Source organism: Peromyscus eremicus, chromosome 9 (assembly GCF_949786415.1).
Source record: "Peromyscus eremicus chromosome 9, PerEre_H2_v1, whole genome shotgun sequence".
NCBI lineage: Eukaryota > Metazoa > Chordata > Mammalia > Rodentia > Cricetidae > Peromyscus > Peromyscus eremicus.
The window spans coordinates 88,765,642-88,784,504 of record NC_081425.1 but is presented as its reverse complement, the minus strand read 5'-3'; the positions used below and the strand labels follow the sequence as shown (position 1 = coordinate 88,784,504).

General features: G+C 41.8%; 2 protein-coding genes and 2 long non-coding RNA genes across 6 annotated transcripts in view; 1 reads left to right on the top strand and 3 right to left on the bottom strand.

The window, feature by feature from the left end:
- Positions 1-18,863, bottom strand: part of LOC131919654 (disks large homolog 5-like) — a 406,205-nt gene that overhangs the window by 277,633 nt on the left and 109,709 nt on the right. The gene's annotated exons all lie outside the window — the stretch shown is intronic.
- LOC131919656 (disks large homolog 5-like) lies at positions 681-10,863 on the top strand. Of its 2 annotated transcripts, none has more exons than XR_009381330.1 (6): positions 681-770; positions 5,081-5,240; positions 6,423-6,566; positions 7,419-7,599; positions 8,435-8,550; positions 10,360-10,863. XR_009381330.1 is itself a non-coding variant. In XM_059274057.1 (6 exons), the coding sequence occupies exons 1-4, from the start codon at positions 3,931-3,933 to the stop codon at positions 7,447-7,449; spliced, it is 624 nt and encodes a 207-aa protein (XP_059130040.1). In that variant the 5' UTR covers positions 3,014-3,930; the 3' UTR covers positions 7,450-7,599; positions 8,435-8,550; positions 10,360-10,863. The 2 variants fall into 2 exon arrangements, 1 of the variants encoding a protein (XP_059130040.1); XM_059274057.1 differs by lacking the exon at positions 681-770 and adding an exon at positions 3,014-4,219.
- Positions 760-4,504, bottom strand: LOC131919679 (uncharacterized). Its single transcript, XR_009381361.1, has 2 exons — positions 3,762-4,504; positions 760-942 (listed from the first exon to the last, which is right to left on the bottom strand). It is a non-coding gene; the product is annotated as an uncharacterized LOC131919679 (long non-coding RNA).
- Positions 9,837-14,025, bottom strand: LOC131919680 (uncharacterized). The gene is made up of 2 exons (XR_009381362.1): positions 12,825-14,025; positions 9,837-9,955 (listed from the first exon to the last, which is right to left on the bottom strand). It is a non-coding gene; the product is annotated as an uncharacterized LOC131919680 (long non-coding RNA).

The window sequence follows — 18,863 nt, the reverse complement described above, 5'->3', positions numbered from 1 at the left end:
GTTGGTTTCAGAAAAAAAACAGGATCTCCTGCTCTTGGACAGATACGCTGCTGTTGAGCATGTCATGAATTACTTTCACATCTCCCTGACTTGTGCAAACCCCTGTGTCACGTAACATAGTGGTTTCTTAGCATCTTCTTTATATTAATTTCCCAAGCACAGCAGGACAAGAATTGATTTTAGCCCACAGGTCCAGGTAATAGTCCATTTTGGGGATATGAAGGCAGGAACTCAGTCACATCACATCCACTGTCAAGAGCGGAGAGATGGAAATGCAGCCATGCTGCCTGCTTGTCTCTGCATATGCTCCAGCTTCTTCACTGTGACACAGTTCAGGTCCCAGCGATGAAGTGGTTCTGCACACTTTAGGGTGAGATCTCCATCTGATTAACAATCTATAAATCTCCAACAGATGTGCTCAAAGTCAACTTAATCTAAAGAATTCCTCATTGAGCCTCTCTCTTCCCAGGTGATTCTAGTTTGAGTAATTATATGAGTAATAAAAGACTAATACTCACACTGCCCCAGCATCATTGTTATGCTTCATGGTTATAAGTAACATGAAAGAGAAAATTTTAAATAAGCTAGGAACATTGAACACCCTCAGTAGACATTTCAGCCATTTGGTGTCTTTCCTACAAACCCAAATAACTGATTTCTATTTCTCTTGCTTGCTTTATAGCCATTTTCTGTAAGGCCCTAGTGATTCACCCAGCTATTCAAGAGACCTGATACTAGAAGAACTAAAGATACACCATAGTGCTTCCCAGGTAAAAACCATTTGACCTGTTACTAAGTCTTGTGGAAGAAAGACATCAAATGAAAAATCACTGGTCCTGGTTATAGACCAGCAACTGTAGATATCCAGGGTGTCAGGAACTTCCTGCCTCCTCCAGACTGATCAGAGCCTTCCCAAATCCTGTATTGAGGTCATGTTGTCCCCTGTGTAGACAAAGATGATAGTGCTGGTCAGAGGAGCAGGGTTATTACTCCAGTGAACAAGGTAACATGTGCAAGAAGTCAGATCCCCGCTGAGCAGAATGTTTTCTCAGGTCCAGACAGGAAGAGTTAGGGCTCCTTCTATCAGGAAAAGTTTTCTTACAATTTTTTCTGAAAATCTCAATGATGGAATGTTTACCTGGTGTCTTCTGAAATGAATTAGCCTCGGTGAGAGCTCTGCAAAATCCTTTGATATAGGCTTCCCAAAGTAGGTCTAGTATAGTGTTCATGACTGTGAATAGTAGTCAGATTTAATAAAGTACTCTACCATGACTCTACCAGTCATGGTCCCTTGCTTGGGTATTGATCATTTCATCTATCTCTTGATTAGTATCTGCTAATATTTTGCTGTAATAGTATTTTTACAGATCATAGAGGCCATATTTGACACCTCTCTTTATATTCCAGTAACCATTCCTTGGATTGGTTATAAATGCTTACAAACCTTAGCATGGCAAAACAACATCATAGTGCTTCCAATTATAGGTTATTATTAGTAGTAGTAGAAATATTTTTAAAACTCTTCTAAAAAATTCACTCTTATGTTTAAACCTGGCTAAACCTGTTTACGTTGTTTTAAGTTCTTATGATATACAAAAATATAAATTTAAAGAATTAAGTTTTAGTAATCACAAATACGAGAAATATGGGTGGTGTTTTGGCTTTCAATTTCTGAAAGACATACGATGAAAATGTTTCCATGTTAAAGACAAGACCAAATTTCTTTTGCTAGCACTGTACACACTGGATGCATTCATTACTGGACCAGGCATAAGCAGGGAAAGCTCTTACAGTCTCAGTAACAGACAATTCATGGCACCAAGCCTTTTGTTAAGCCTCCTGCCAGCAACCTAAGTCAAGGCTGCTTCTAGCTTTTCTCCTGAGCAAGCTCTTTGTTCTGTGTTCTCTGTGACAAATGATCGAGCAGCTCACTATTACTGCCATGTTTTAATAGAATTGAATTTATTATTTTTTTATTTACCTGATTGCACAGCAAGTTCCCTGAAATAAAGGAATAGTGAGAAGTTCCACTGAAACACACTATGAGGGTTTATTTCTTTCAACCTAAAGTCTGTCAGCAAGGTAAATGGTCTGTATAAACAAACTTCATTTTTAATCATTGCTTTTGGCCTAATCGTGAAAATATGAACAGCATTCTAACTGAAGCTTTTCCCTGTAAAATAAAATAGATTTGTAATTACTATGACTACAAGCATAGTTTTAGAACACTTTAAAAAATTTTATTATTTATGAGGTGATTATCATTAACTTGTATGACCTAACTGTGTTTAACAGTTTACAAGGAAGCTTTTGTTTATGATTAGGATTTTACAATTTTATCCACGTTGAGTTTGAGTTTTAAAAAAATTGGATTGAAGATTTAACTTAAGATCTGTTAGCCTCAAATATAAAACTTAAATAAATACAGTCCACAGAATTGAACTTTATTTTATTTTTTACTCGTTCAGGTTATGCCATTAGAGAATATCACAGTTTGTATGACTCAGTTTATGCAATGAGCTAAAGATTAACAAAGTTTGGAAAGACAAAGAGACTAGATATATTATTTTCAAGTGCATTCTGCTCTCATAAATAGACCTTAGGTATTTAAGAGCCTTATTTATCAAACATACCAAATTTATCAATCACATATTTGATTCTTATTTAAATTTTCCAGAATCCTGATGTTCAACAGTTTGCAAATACATAAGTGGTTAGACATACATCTTTTGAGTCAGGTTCTTCTATCCTGAGTAGACCTATATTCCCTTAGGGATATCTCATGATATTAAATTCTACCTTTCTCCAAAATATTTTGAGGAGCAGTGATTGCCTATTTAGTCTACAAAGGAGATACAATAATAACCAAAGGGGACAGTAGGAATAATAACTTTTATACATGCTGCTTATATATAGATTTTAAAAGTGATAACCTTTTGTTACAAGTTGTTATGCATTTTACAAATTTTAACCATGCCCCAGGAATTTACACATCCAAAGTTAAGAAATTACATCATAAGATATTATTTTTTGAGATTAGAAAGCAAAGAAATGTAGAGATAAAATGTGTTAGAGTACAAAGTAGATAGAGCTTAGAGATTTTCATCTCTTCATTACATTTTTTTAAAATTTAAAATACTTTTGTAACAATTCTTTTCTATCAGTGTTGGCCAGTTTCCATTTTTAGTATAATTCTATCCTTCATGTACAAATATATACATGAAGTGAGTTAAAAGTAACCTATTACTGAGCAATGTCTAATAAAAACTAATGGAATATAGTAAGTTTTGACTGTTGAGCTGTACAGTCAGGGGAAGGTACTAACCATTTTGAGGAGCGTGAAGAATTTGTGTATAAAATATATGGTCCTTGTCTTTTTGAAGAACAATCTGTAAAATCACTAAGAGCAAACTCTACAGGATTTTTAGATGTAATTTTGGGTCATACCCATTGATCATTTTCAGAAACTCTTAAAAGCTGATGTACTGGGTAGTGATTATCTATAGATCCCATGTAACATGCTAATGCAATCTGCCATGGTCATCAATTTAAATCAAATAAGCTGCATATTCTCTACTGGCAGTAATTTCTGTAGGCTCCATACCAGGAAGTTTGTTAAAAATGTCCTTTCCATTATCATTAAGTCTATTATTTCTTGATTATAAGGAGATGCAGGTACTTGTGGAGAATCATACCTCACATCAATGTCTATAATACTGATACCTTCTAGACATATACTTTAATAGGAAATGAACACTCACTTTCATTCCCACATGGAAGTACTGAGGAATTTCCAAAAAATCAGAGAGCAACCTCTGGCTATGGAACAAAAGGGTACTGAAGCATTTCTCTTGAGTCCCAGGAGAGATTCCTAGAATGGGAAACCTGACTTCTGAAGAGTGATGAGGAGATCTGGTTAGCAGGGAGGCAATGTCAGTTCCCCATGACATCAGGGGTGTCTCATGCCTGGACATTCTATTGTATCCTGGAGACTTTAGAATGTTATCTGATGTCACCTGTGTGGTAGCAACACCAACTGCCTTTGGACAGTTGGTTCAGTGCCCTTACAGTTCAGCCATCAACATGTTGAGAAGACTCAGGACTCTGTTGGGTCGAGAGAAAGGAGAGGGAAGAGAAACCAGAGAGAAGCAGACACAAGCTGGCCTTCAGCCATTCCAATGTGAACCGTCAAGAAAGAAATGGTCCAGAAGATGGTACAGTAAGTTGTGGGCAGGAAATTGGGATGTCCCTGCAGGACCTGGGCTTGAGCTGAATCTTCCAGTAATGGGACACAGGAGGTAGGAGTTTCTGGGAACCAAATGGACTTCCCTGCTTGTAATGGCTCCTGAAATTCAAGGATTCCAGAAGAGTAATTTGTCTGTCCCAGAAATCAGGAGCGAGTAAGGCCAAAGCTGTTGTGCTGGGAGCTCTTGCCTTTCAATCCTACAGGAGGGTAGGGGTTGAGAGGGGACAAAAAGGCCAGCATTAGGGTAGGAAGTTCAAGTGAACTGTGCTCTGCAAAAAGCAGGTCATCAATGTACTTCAACCTCAGTGTCTTCATTTATTTACATCCCACCAGCTCTATGCACCCTCCTTTGTCACTGAGGCATCTTGGTGAGGTAGGTGACCATATTTGGTCCTGTGTGGCTTCTCCATTTTTGCCATGTGCTTAGAGTGACCTGTCAGGATATTTTTGCATCTTTAGTGACCTGAGTGTTTGTGGACTGTGTCAATTTTACTTGCATTTGAAAGCCACAGACTAGTGAACACTGCAGCCAAGTTGAATGCAGAGTCCAGAGCTGTTAATAAGCCTGAGGAGACTCTCTCCTTAGTTACCTAAAACATGTGCTAAAGGAACAGAGGAAATCAGCTTGCTGAGACACCTATCTCCTGTCACAGAGATGGGAGACCTAAGATGCCCAGCGGGGGCATCTCAGTCCAGGGCAAAATTCTTTGGGGTGTCACTGAATTGCTTGCTTACATCCTTTCTCAGACACCTTCTCAGGTCTCAGGGTGACCTGTTCATTCTCTATGACTTGTCACAATGCATGTTCACTTGTGTTCATTCATCTACCCACAGGGGCCTCCAAGGAGCCACCACCCACTCCAACCAGCCTCACAAAGAAGCAAGTGAAGCAGAAGGTGGAGAGCCTGACGACTCAGCTCCGGGAGATGACCGCCCAACGGAATGATCTGAGAGATCGCCTCATCTTAGTAACCGAAGGATCCTTGGACAACAAGTATTTACTGTTTCAAAATCCATAGAGACCGTCTCAGTTCCACAATTTCACCCTTAGTTTATTTTGTCTAAGAAATGGGCTTCTGGGAGGTTGGGTGTCCCTTTGCCCAACACCATTTCTCTAAATGCTTCTCTGAAGCAAAACCTGACACATGGGCAGGAGTGAGATGGGGACATTAGACTGTTCTGCTTCCTCCAAATGAAAATCAGAGCCTGTGGCCTGAATCACTCAGGAATTGAAGCAGTAGTGTGTGAATTCCCAGCATGCATTTGGAGAGATCCTGTCAAGTGGTGGCTAGTGTGAGAATGCTACAAATTTTTTTTTTACTTGCTGGCAAGACATTGTGTGCTGGATGAGGAGCTGGAGAGTTTTTGTACCACATCTTAATATGTGGCAGCAAGGCCTGGTGCTGATGTCTGCTGCTCTTGGTCCGCTCTAAGATGACACAATTGCATGCATTAATTTGTCATTTCAATGAGGGCATTTTATCACCTTTCCCTCTTTCAGTCTCTCTCTCTCTCTCTCTCTCTCTCTCTCTCTCTCTCTCTCTCTCTCTCTCTCTCTCTCCCTCTCTCCTCCATCTTTCTGTATCGATGTGTTTGTGTGTTTGTGCACATGTGTCCCTCTTCATCCTGCAATCAAGGGTCTATGGTTGCACATGAAGTGTTGCTTGTCTCAGTATCTAGGTGTTGTCTACATGGTGTACTGGGAGCCCCATTTTGAGCAGCATAGCCCTTTGCAGTGTGTTTTCCTTTGTGTCAACTGGGAATGCCCTGGGGGAATTTATGAAGCTGTCATAATATTGAGTCCCATCCTCTGAAATGCTCATGATGTGATTTTAGCCGCTATGTCAATATAAGCACCCTGGAAGGAGTATCTCTTATTTGAAGACAGCAGAAACATCACAGTTTCTGGTGGGCCCAGACCTGTGATAGACTTGTGGGAACTCCATAGCAAGCTGTACAGTACTCCTGAGGGAGCATATTCAGTCCCAGCTGCATCCCTCTTAACACCCTGACTCTGCTGGCCTGGGAACAGAAGAGCAAGTGCAATAAGGAGCCAGAGGTCCCAGTACATAGGAGCCATTATGTGGCATCTTATTAATTCCAGTATTAGAACACACACTGAATTCATATGATCTTTGAGGCCTGTATTCACGGAATTCTTTGCTTCTGGGTCCAGGCCTTACCACAGGCCAAATCCTTTCTGGGAAAAGCTCAAGATGGAACATCAGCAGGTCATGTCACACCTGCAGAAGTTTGAGAATGAGAATTTGGAGGTGTCACAGAAGCTCAGTGAGCTGACCAAAGAGAAAGTCTTCCTTTGGTAAGTGCTTATCTTGGCAGGGACCCCAACTGTTGTACAATGGGCAACTCTGAGTTTCTTTGTCTCTGAACTGCAGGGTCTGTAGATGTGCTTCTAGTTTTTCTGCTTCTTAGCCAGCAGCATTAGCAAGCAGCCTTTGGACTTATGCCCCTTTACTCACTTTTGCTAAGGTTTAAAGAGACTATTAGCTCTTCCAAGCACCATATTGTCATTCAGTAGCCTCCAGATCAGTGGTTATTAACCTTCGTAATGCTGTGATACTTTAAAACATTGCTTCATTGTTTTGATGACCCCAAACCATAAAATTATTTTGTAGCATTGTCTTAAGTTTATTTTGCCACTGTTAGTAATTTTAATGTAAATGTCTACATAGGACATCTAATATGTGTCCCTTGTGAAAGGCTCCTTAGATCCCAAAGGGTTCACAACCCACATACTGAGAACCACTGGTTAGCAGATCAATTGGCCTAACGAGAGGGGTGTCAGGCAGGAGCTGACTGGTATGGGATCTATGTACCCTTTGGGTCTCCTACTTCCCCAAGTGTACTTGCACATTACCTGCTGGTGTTTCCTCATGACAGTGGACTGATTGATTAGGACAGGTGGAGTACTCCTCTTGTTTATGGAAGTGCACAAATTTCTATTATTTGTGGGGGTGTTTCAGAAATAGTTTGATTCTTGCAGGAAATAACTGTTCTCTGCTTTTGGCCTTGAGTGCCACTGTCATTACTGTTGAAGGTTCTTGTTTACATCTTCCTGTGAACCTGGGATAGGGTTGGGTTGTTGAGGCATGGTGTTGTGGGTGACTAGAGGGTGGCTGACATGTTCTTACTATTTGGAGTGTGTTTCCAGTGATCTGCAGAGCCGGCTCCTGATGGAGTAGAGTCAGCTCAAAAAGAAATTGGATATGCTGAGGCAACAGAAGGAGAACCTACTGGAGGATTGGGTCGTGCTGAAGCACCACTTGGGTGACTTGCAAGTGCTCAGTAAGGATCAAGAAGAGATCAGTGACCTCCAGAACCAGCAGCAGCAGGTAGGGACAGGCAGCAGTGTCACATTTAGGTCCAGCATCATTTACTTATGTAACCGTACCAAATCTACCCATCCAGACACACCTGTGCTCTATCTCATCACTTTCCTCATCCATACACCCATCCAATCACCCACTTCATGACATAAAATTGTTCATTCTGTATCTGTGCATTAGTATTTCTGAGAAGTGTGTCTCCTCTGAGAATGTTGGTCATTGGCATCCAATCCCTGATACTCTTCTTGAACCTGTAGTCAATGGGGACAAACAGGTCAATCACTCATCACACAGCTACATGTCATTATGATGGGAGGATTGCTATACACAGAATTGAGTTCAAGAGTAAAAATTTTTCTAACCATCTCCACTAGTTCAGGAGTATGCTCCCCTAGGTCATTTTAGTTCCCAGGAATGGAAAGCTGAGTTTTGGGAGTTTGCTTAAAGGCTGGTGTGCTTATTTTAAAGATAACTACTCCTCTATCACTTTGTTGTTTTCATTTCACGCCTTTCTCTGTCTCTCTCTGTCTCTCCGTGGTGTGTGTGTGTGTGTGTGTGTGTGTGTGTGTGTGTGTGTGTGTGTGTAATAGAGGCATGTGGGAGTGCAGTGCATATTTCATGTGGATGACAGCTAGAGGAGACCACTGGGTTTCTGTCTTTGTCAGTCTCTGTCTAATGAACTTCAAGCAGGCTTTCTCATGTGCCCATGAGCTTGAAATTTCGTGAGATTGTCTGACCAATAAGATCTTGGGATTCTGTGTGTGTGCTTGCACTTGTGTGAGAATGTATTGACTATACTCTACTCAACCCTCCAACAAGTACACAAACTTGTAATGAACAGGAGCAGCGAAGAATGGAAGAGAGTCTCCAGAGCTTGCTGAAGCAGAGGGAGCTTGTCACACAGCAAAAACACCTGGCAATAAAGCTGCAGCATCATTTGTCTGTCTCCCAGATGAGGTAGGATGAAGTTGGGGTATGGAGCCAATTGAGTCCCCTGTACCAGGGCTCTCTGTCCTTTGTGGGCTTTTGCTTATCAGCAAGACTCCCTGCTCCAAGCATGGGTAGACCAACTCAGAACTCAGAGTATTATGCTGGTCCCGTCAACAAGAACTTCTGTCCAGCAAACAATATGTTTGATACTCCCTGGGTCTGTACACTTGTGTCCCATTCCTCCCTTCTGATCTCTCTGGAATGTTCTCAGCAGGCTTTCCTTGAACTCACAGAGCTCCGACTGTTTATGCCTCCCAAGTGATGGGATTTAAAGGTGTGCCTCACCATATCTGACTGAAATTACATTTTTATTCAGGATTAGCACCTGTAGGATGAGATTTGCACCCTTGTCACTATTTGATGTCACACTGGCTGTCTTCATTGTTTGAGCATTTCCCATGTAAAGTGTGCTGGGGACATAGTATGTTTAGTCATTGGCAGGATGAACCAGGTAGATGTCTCTGAACCTTCACCAAGTATTGTGGAACAGACTCCTCTAGAGTGCCAGGATGTAGATTCCCAGCTGTAGGCCTTAGGATAACACAGGCCTTTTTGTTTGTTGCCAGAGACCATGCAGTGACAATGTTCTCAGACACATGGCTCAAGAAATACTGCTCTAGCATGACAGGCTCCATCTTGTGTATTACCTGCATGCAAAGGTGTATTAAGTCTGTGTATATAAAATGAGGTGGTCTTTTTAAAATTATTTTTTATTCATTTTACATACCAACCACAGATCCCTCTTTCTTCCCTCCTCCCACTCCCCACTCACCTTCTTCCCTGACTCTTCACCCCCTCCTCCAACAGGGTAAGTTCTCCCATGGTAGGACAGTTAAGCCTAATATATTCTGTTGAAGCAGGAGCAAGCCCCTCCCTACTTTATCAAGCAAGAGCAAGGTGTCCGACCATAGGTAATGGGATCCAGAAAGACAGCTCATGCACCAGGAATAGATCCTGATCACACTGCCAGGGGCCTCTCAAACAAAACCAGCTCCACAACTGTCCCCCATATGCAGAAGGACACAACTGTCAGTCTAAATTTCCTGACTTCTTTTGAGCTTGGTTCAGTTGTTTCTGTAGATATCCCCATCATGATCTTCACCACCCTCACTCATGTAATCCCTCTAAAAAAGACAAGAAGAAACACAGCTTGGAATTTTAAGGTTTTCTCTATCAAACCTGTGACAGCATTGTACAATATGGAGAGGAAAATAAAATAATATCAATTAAAATCAGGAATAAGGACAGGTGTATGTGATTGTTCATGTCTTTAATCCAAGCTCTTTGGGAGCACAGGCAGGAAATCTCTGGCCTCTTGTAGCCATCCTAGAATATGTATCTAGTCAGCCAGAGATGCATATTGTAACCCTGCCTAGAAAGAAATAAACAGAAATTGGACAAGAAAAAAATGAGGTAGTTGATGAGAAACTCATCATGAACAGTCTGTGTATCTCCACTGTGCTATTATATATGACTTTAATATGCTACTCCTTTTATTTAGATGATGGCTCTATACTGTAGGAAAAAGTCCTGTTTTTTCTCATTAGAGCACAGTACATATAGTACTCATATCAACATCTGATACTTGTTAAGGGCAGAAAATAATTCAAGGCCCAACTACTCTGTGACACTTATTCCTTAGGTGTACATACAATGAATGCTGCCAAAGATCAGTGTTGACTGTCCAGCACAATTGAGTTTTTGTGATATCACTGAATGACAGGTGACATGGTTGATCCCCACCTGGACTCTGCCCTTACGAACTTCCTCCTCTAGGTCAGAAAATCTCCAACATGAGCTGGAACAATCCACAGCTCAGGATGAGAGCCTCCTGCCGACCGAGCTGCTGCAGCAGGAGCACTAAGTGTCATAAGCAAGTGAGCCACCATGACATCCCATCCCCAGCAACACGGCATTTGTGGGGTGGAGTTCTTCCTTGATTCTGGTTTCCTATGTGTAAATAGGCCCTGAATTTATCTAGCTAGTGATCCAGCAAGGCTGTTTTTAGATCTGATTGCCTTTTCTTCTCTCACAGCATCCTTTATGAGAACTGAGGAGGCCTGAGGAATCCATAGTCAACTAGATACCCTGACATTCTCCACTCTATGATCAAGGCCTCCTCAGAACAAGACATGTACTACTAGTTGTGAAATCACCAGTAAGGCAAATATCATCTGCCCTGAAGGTCATCCATCCATAATCTGATCCATGTGTCTGTTGACTCACTAGTTATGGAATAAAGGAACCATCAAGAAGATGCTTGAGATTCAAAAAAATAAACACCAAGAGTTATGCAGAAAAAGATGACATCTACCAGCAAGTGTTCCCAGTGAGGGCCACAACAACATGGAGAGAGAATATATTTCCGCTCATAGTTACTCTGAAAGTTTATTGCTACAAACTTTTGGTAGTTGATATGTCAACAGAGACTGTGTTGATGTCATGCTGCTATCCAGACAGACCACACAAAAGAAGCATCATATTCTCACTCCAGTCCAGTGTGGGAACTACTCAATTTCATGCACAAGTGATGGTGAAGTGAATTGTTCTGAGAGATGATTTAGGAAGGATGTCACCATGAGCTGTTATGTATTTTGGTAACAGATGCTCCCCGTGTCATTTTTTGCTCTTGAATGGGCACACAGACACAGGTTGGCAGACAGAATCATATAGTGGCCAACATGGTATAAGATCAACTTTGGCAAGGACTTAACCTAGAAGCCCCAAAGTGGCATGACCACACTTGTCTTGAAGAGGGTATTTCAATTCAGGGTTGTCTTTCAATTTGTGTCCAAAGCCAAACACAGAATGTAGGACATCTGCATGAAGAGAAAGCTTCTTATGTAAATAGTTTTGGTTTGTTTTGGGGTTTGCATGAACTTAGGTTTTATTGTTCTTTGTTTTGTTTTGCTGTTTTTTTTTATTTTTTGTTCTTTGTTCTTTTTTGATTTTATATTTTGCTAAAGCTATACACTAGATATACTAAGCATCCCTTTAAGGCCCTATTCTGTCAAATTTCTGTAATTTCACAAATAAAAAATAATTTCCAACTCTTCGTTCTTTCCTTTAAATTTTTTAGTGAACTTACTTACCAACCACAGATCCAACTCTCATCGCTCCTCCCTCTCCTGTCTACCACATTGCCCCCACCCCTCCTGCCCTCCTCCAACAGGGTAAGTTCTCCCATGGGGGACAGCTAAACCTGGGACATTCTCTTCATTCTGAAAGTAGCTTTGTAGTCAGGTGTGGTGTCACACTCCTGTAACATTAGAACTCAACAGACAGAGGTGGATCTCTGCAAGTCCCAGGAAGCTTAGGCTACACTGTGAGTTCTCAGCTAGACAGGGTTACAAACCAAGATGGTATCTTGGGTGTGAATCGCATGGTCTACTCCATGTATATCCACTTCATGATGGAAAAAGATCCATGCTAAACACCTGACTTCACATGTCTAGCTACTTCAAAAATGGAGAATAGGTACACACATGTTCATGATGTGATCATTCATATCAGATTTTTCAGAAATACACCTATGTTTTCTAATGCATCTCAGGAAGTGAGAACATTTGTTACAGGAGTATAGAAGAAATGAGGAAAACTATAGCTGTCTGCCTTTCTTTTCCTGAAATACAGCACCAGTGACAGTGGCAATGCAGGGGCAGTAACCTTCTAAGACATATTGAGATGTGGTCTTTTAATGTGCTGTTGCCTTGACTATTCATTTTGCATGGAATTTTTTGGAGATTCATTTACTTGTATTTATGAATATGGGCATTTTGCCTGCTTTCTATGCACCACAAGCAATCAGTTTGCCTTGAAGCCAGAAAGGGTAATGGATTCTCCATGGAACTGCGGTCACAGAAGATTGTTAGCTGATTTCTGGGTCCTCTGGGAGAGCTACACATCCTCTTATAGGATGAGTGATCTCTCCAGCCCCTGCACTTGACTTTTGTCCTTCTAGCCTCTCTAGTGTATTAGTTGGACTGGATTACACCTAACCGAGGAGAGATATTTCTGGAGAACTGTAGGGACAGGACCATGAGGTAGGTATGAGAGATTACTTGGGATGCCATGCATTCAAGCAGAGTGCTCCCGGGTTCAGGATCATCGCTCAGCATCTCTTAAGTCAGAGTTGGAGCAGTTATGTCACCTCTCATTTAGATGACAATGCAGAGTAGGCCCATCAGATGAAATGCAGACTTTTAAGACCTGCCTGGGGATGGAGATGGGGTAAGATATACCTGTGATGCACCAGCTAAGCAGTGTTAAGTGGAAACTTCACATTTGTCTGGGTGGATGGTATCTACAGCAAAAGCCACATGCCTCTGGCCGAGAGTGTGTCTCTGCAAGGCTTGAAAGGGAGAGGGATGGTTGATGCTACTCTTTCACTACAGCAGAAGTCACAGTGTATTGAGGAAAGGTTTCTTTCAGATGGGGGCTTTATTCTTCTGAAGTTCTCCTGGAATGGATCTGACCTGAGACTCACAGTAAGTCAGAGAGTTAATATATGAAGCAATTATCCTTGTAAATTCAAGTCTGTTTCTCTCAAACCATAGCTTTTAAGATCTCTAAAGCCAGAGAAGCAGGTGGTTCATTTCAGTTCCTCCCTTTCATTGGTCACTTTCTCATTCTTCACTGACTCTGACATAATACCTGTAGACACACTGGAACCAGCTGAGACTTCATTCATCCTACACTACCAATCACTGAACTGTGGCATGTGTCTCCCTGTCCATCTTTCCATTATTGGGAAGGAGTCTGTGTTCACTAATGCCTTACTTCCTTGTGAATCCTCAGCATAGCTTTGGTTCTTTTGATAAATGCTACAGATAGATTAACACGGTTTCTTCTTCTTGCATTTGTGGAGGGAGATAACAGTTTACTATGAACCATTCTCAGACTAAACTGTGTAAAGTGTGTAATGTGTACTGGCGCGCTTCTTCTATCTCAGATAAGCATGCCTAGTCTTCAAAGCATTCTGTCAGCTACTCACATGGCCATTCTTATGGGGGCCAAATAGACAGTTAAAGCTCATCTTGATGTCTGCCCTGTATTAGCTGTAGCAGATGAATGGAGTTACAAGCCAGGAATATAACTTGGAGACAGAATATTTCCCTAGCACGTGCAATATGTTAGGTTCAAAATTACTACATTATTTATGACGGGGATGGAATATTCACCCTGTTACATCCTATGAAGTGAAATACATCAAACTGTTAGTTATCGTAGAAGCTTTAAAATTCTCCCAACTCTGATTCTTGCCCTTTGTTAACTGTGACAAACATTCATTTTGAGGATAAATATTTCCAAAGTAGGAGAGATATACACAGAGACCATATACAGAGATATGTAGCTTATTAAAATCTGTGGCTTTGATGATGGACTGGAAAATGTCTAAGCAGGTAAAGGTAATGCAGACAAGCCTGGAGACATGCATTTATATCTCTGAGACCCACCTTATTGATAGGAAGAATAAAAAAATCTGCCAGAAATTGTTCTCTGAGTTGCATGTAGAAGGGGGTGCCAGGTCTTCACCCACTGAAATTAAGACAACTTTCTTCCCATTTCTCATTTATGCTAGAATATCTTCATATGATGCACTCATATCAATATATTACTACGTGTTCCATTCAAGTGATTTTGGACTTTTTCTTATTTTAGTTTGGCAATAAGGAACCATAGAAATAAAGAAGGCCAATATCAAATCATTATGAGAAAAACAGATTAAGAGAATGTGGTCATCTTGAATTTGTAGATTTGCTAACCTTTGTTACTCCCCAAATGCCCCAACACATCTTCTAGAGATGCCTCACTAACATTTATTGTCTCTTTCTTATTCTCTCCAAGAGCCCATACACTGTTGTGAATGTCAAGACAGTCTCTATGGCTTGCCCATGCCTCACTGACGCTAACAGACTCCTCTAATGAGAATGACATGTTATGAATGATTCAAATTTGGTCCAGGTCACTATCATTGCCTTCTGTTGTCATTCACATTTCTCTTAGCTGTGAGCAGTCTATACACCACCCAGAGCCAAGGAATTCACAGAATTAGCACTCCTGAGTATGACCCTGGGATGAACATGGTGAGAGTAGAGAACTAATGGCTGCAACTTGTCCATTGACCCACAACCATGCTCTGGCACATGTATGCAAACACATATATAAATATACAGATGAATAAATGTATTAAAGTTTTGAGAGCAGAATTCCCTACCTGGCAACTCTCAACCTAGTCTTGTCAAGTGACACAAACATTTATGGGGAAATGATGAAGGAAAGCCATGTTTCTGTCAAGATTTCTAAACAAATGTTGGATGAAAAAACATGAGCCTGCCAGAATGATGCTGGGGGGGGACCACAAAGGCTTTGGATGTTCTGGAAGGTTTGTTTCACATAGAGCAAGGATGAAGACTTGGTTCTGTGCGTGACAATGAGTGTGCACACACACACACACACACACACACACACACACACACACATCTCTGATGTTTTCTAAATGGATAGAGACCCTCAGTGAGAAACCATTGACAATGTTGTGACAGTAGAGGGGAGACAATGTCTTTCCCCCTTCCTTCCCTGCTGTCTCTGTCACATTCCACTACCATTTAGCACTTACTGCATTCTATTATTATTATTATTATTATTATTATTATTATTATTATTTTGGTTTTTCAAGACAGGGTTTCTCTGTGTAGCTTTGTGCCTTTCCTGGAACTTGCTTTGGAGACCAGGCTGGCCTTGAACTCACAGAGATCTGCCTGGCTTTTGCCTCCCGAGTGCTGGGATTAAAGGCGTGCGCCACCACCGCCCAGCTCTATTAATATTATTGTTAGCTGTTAACAATCTGTCTTTTTCTTCCCTTAATAGTAAAATTCAGCTGACAATTATGGGAGGTTATAAGTGTCAGCAGGCCCGAAGGGGTAACACTGAAGAGAACATCCAATAAAGATGAGCTACCAGGTATGGTGGTGTGGTGACATGCCACTGATCCCAGCACCAGGAAGTACTGACAGAACAATTAGGAGGCTGATTCAATCTTGGGCGACAAGAGACCCTCCCTAAGACAATAATATAAATAAAAATGAAGAACAGCCTGTCTTCACAGTTGAGAGAGCTGATGGAACAATATGTGGAAACATGGCCTGAATTGGCCCTGTGTGCTCTCAGGTTCTGTCTCCCAAAACATGTAGCAGTTGGGGAGTCGAAGCCTCTTATTTGATAGACCAGCCTGGATTTTCTGCAGCAGGCAGAACTCTCCCTAGCCACCCAGCAGAGCCAAGGCCTTGGAAACAATTACTTGGCCTCTGGACATGAAAGCCGTAGGTATATGCTGGAGATGTCTTTCTATATGCTGTAAATGTGATTTGGTTGATAAATAAAATGCTGATTGGCCAGTAGCCAGGCAGGAAGTACAGTATAGGGGGGACAAAGAAAGAAGAGCATTCTGGGAACAGGAAGGCTGAGTCAGGAGACTTTGCAGCCGCCACTATGAGAAGCAAGATGTGAGGGCAGAACTGAGAAAAGATACCAAGCCATGTGGGTAAACATAAATAAGAATTATGGGTTAATTTAAGTGTAAGAACTAGTCAGTAATAAACTTGAGCTAATGGCCATACAGTTCATAAATAATGTAAGCCTCTATGTGTTTACTTGGGTCCCAGTGGCTGTGGGACTGGCAGGTGAGAGAGATTTGTCCTGACCTCTGGCAGGCTGGGACACAGGAAATCTTCAGCTACAGGTATAAGCTAGGGATATTCCTCTAGCTTACATGTAGTCATAAGCAACTGGACACTTCCTAGAGGGACTTCATGGGGTCCTGGTTCAATGGAATCTTACTGATAAATTGAACAGTGTGCAGAGAAGGCTTATTATCTATTAGCCTGGCCATAGATTCTAGGCCAAAGCCCAGGAATCTGCATGTCAACAAGACCCTCTGTGGCAGTGGTTATCAACTTTCGTAATGCTGTGACAGTCTGTCATAGATGTCACTGCAGGAGAGAGAAGCTGCCTGCATGAATAAAGGAAGCTTAGAGAGCAGGTACAGTTCACAGTCCTTGAAACCAGAGAAATCAAATGACATGGGATGATAGCACTCTTTTCCCAAACAACTGCTACCATATTATTGTTGGAAAGTTCCCAGAGTCACTCATTTCTGTGTGCATGTGCCTGCTCTGAGCCGTATTCCTTCTCATCATTGGAATAAACTCAAATAGCCAAAATTTCCCATAACTCTCAAGAGCTTGCTTTTCTGGCCAATTTGTAGAGAGGAGTGCCAGGACCAAGACTGGTTGTGTAGAGCCATCTGGAGAAGCTTGGCTGTAGGGTAAAATGGTCACCCAAAAAAACCCACCCTGGCCCTGAAACCAGAGCCAGTGAAAGAAACACACCCTAGTCCTGAAAGCCAAGCCAGTGAAAGAATCACTTTAGTACTGACACCAGAACCAAAGAAACACACCCTGACCCTGAAACCACAGCCAAAGAAACACACTTTGTCCCTGGAACCAGAGCCAGTCAAAGATATACACCCTGGCCCTGAAATTAGAGCCAAAAGTCTAAAAAGGGTCAGTGAAAGAAATACACTTTGGCCCTGAAATCAGAGCCAACTCTGCCCTTGACCAACTAAACCAACCAATCCCTGAGCAGGAACCAACCAATCCCTGAGCAGAAATATCTTCTCCCTGAAAAAAAACTCCATCCCTAAGCACCTATGTCTGTTCATTTATCAGCTGTTCTTCTCCAACCTTGCAGAAGCAGCTCTTCTCTTGGATTCCACCTTCAAAAATAAATCTCTTTCTTAAAAGATTTTTAGGTGAAGATCTTTTGATTGCTGGGAAGCTCCTTTGGGAGCAGAGCAGAGCAGTGCAGAAGAAGAAACAGTTATTTCTGCTGGAAAGCTCCCTTTTGGCAGGGGGCAGAATTAACAACTTTGTGTCAGAGCCCGAGCATATTGCTACATTTCTGGGAGGGGTTCTTCTTTTGCAGACCAAACCAGAAGTAACACCTTGGGCCAGAGATGAAAACAAAAGGATATCTCTGCTGGGACATTTCCATAGGGGTGTAAAAGTAACCAACCGTCTTATTAAATAAGAAACACAGAGCCAATACAGAGATAAAAGCCAAGAGGTCAGAGCAATAGCTAAGAGCTAAACACCTTACCCTTCACTATCGCAGTGGTCCTACCTCTCTGAAAGAGACCCACTTCCTGTGTCTGTCTTTTTTTATAGAGTTTCTGTTCTGCCTCCTCATTGGTTGTAAACCCAACGACATGACCTCCTAGTCACTGCCTGGCTGTACAGACCTCCAAATCTTCTTTGGTTGGTATTGAGATTAAAGGCGTGTGTCTCCAATGCTGGCTGTATCCTTGAACACACAGAGATCTACCTAGCTCTGCCTTCCAAGTGCTGGGATTAAAGGTGTGCACCACAACCGCTCAGCTTCTGTGATGGCTTGCTATTAGTTCTGACCCCCAGGCAACTTTATTTATTAACATACAAATAAAATCACATTTCAGTACAAATAAAATATCACCATATCTGGAGCAGAGCAGCAGAAGAAAAGGATACCTCTGCTGGGAAGCTCTCTTGAGGGGGAAAGGGCAGAGCAGAACTCATCTGTAATGACTCTCTCTCAGAGGGAAGTAACATTGCTACATCCTATCTGGAGACCATCTCCCACTGCATCCCAGCTTCAATTATACCTTGACTTTCCAACAAGTCAGTATACTTTCTCCTCACAGTTGTAGGTATCTAGGATTCCTCCCTTCCAAGCTGTAAGTATAGCCTTACTACAAGTCAGGATACCTTTCCCTCTAGAGCTGTAACAATTCCTGGTATGGCCTGACTTCCTGACAAGTCAGGATACCACTCCCTCCAGAGCTATAACACTTGCAGGCATAGCCTGACTACCCTACAAGTCAGGATACCTTTCCCTCCAGAGCTGTAACACTTGCAGGTATGGCCTGACTACCCTACAAGTCAGGCGGGATACCTTTCCCTCCAGAGCTGTAACACTTGCACCACCTTCAATAGTAAGCATATTACCTGCCTGGAGGCCAGGTTCCTTGAAGAAATAAAAAGGAAAGTAACCAGATCTCTGAAATGTTCAAAGCAAGAGGAAGTGTGTTATATGGCAGCTGAACATAGGTTAGAGGGGACCAGGGAGTGGGGAAGTATCAGGTGGCTCCCCAAAAATCCAGGCATTTTTCTCCTACAGGATTTGTGTTCAGAATTATCATTCTATTTTATGCATAAGACAACTGAGCCATCCAGGGATGCCTA

What these genes read in the sequence shown, in the direction of transcription:
- LOC131919656 (XM_059274057.1), top strand. Translation starts at nt 3,931, where the DNA reads ATGTCAGTTCCCCATGACATCAGGGGTGTCTCATGCCTGGACATTCTA. An exon ending in ATGGTCCAGAAGATGGTACA is followed by an intron (nt 4,220 to 5,080) that starts GTAAGTTGTGGG and finishes ATCTACCCACAG; the next exon opens with GGGCCTCCAAGGAGCCACCA. An exon ending in GAAGGATCCTTGGACAACAA is followed by an intron (nt 5,241 to 6,422) that starts GTATTTACTGTT and finishes TTCTGGGTCCAG; the next exon opens with GCCTTACCACAGGCCAAATC.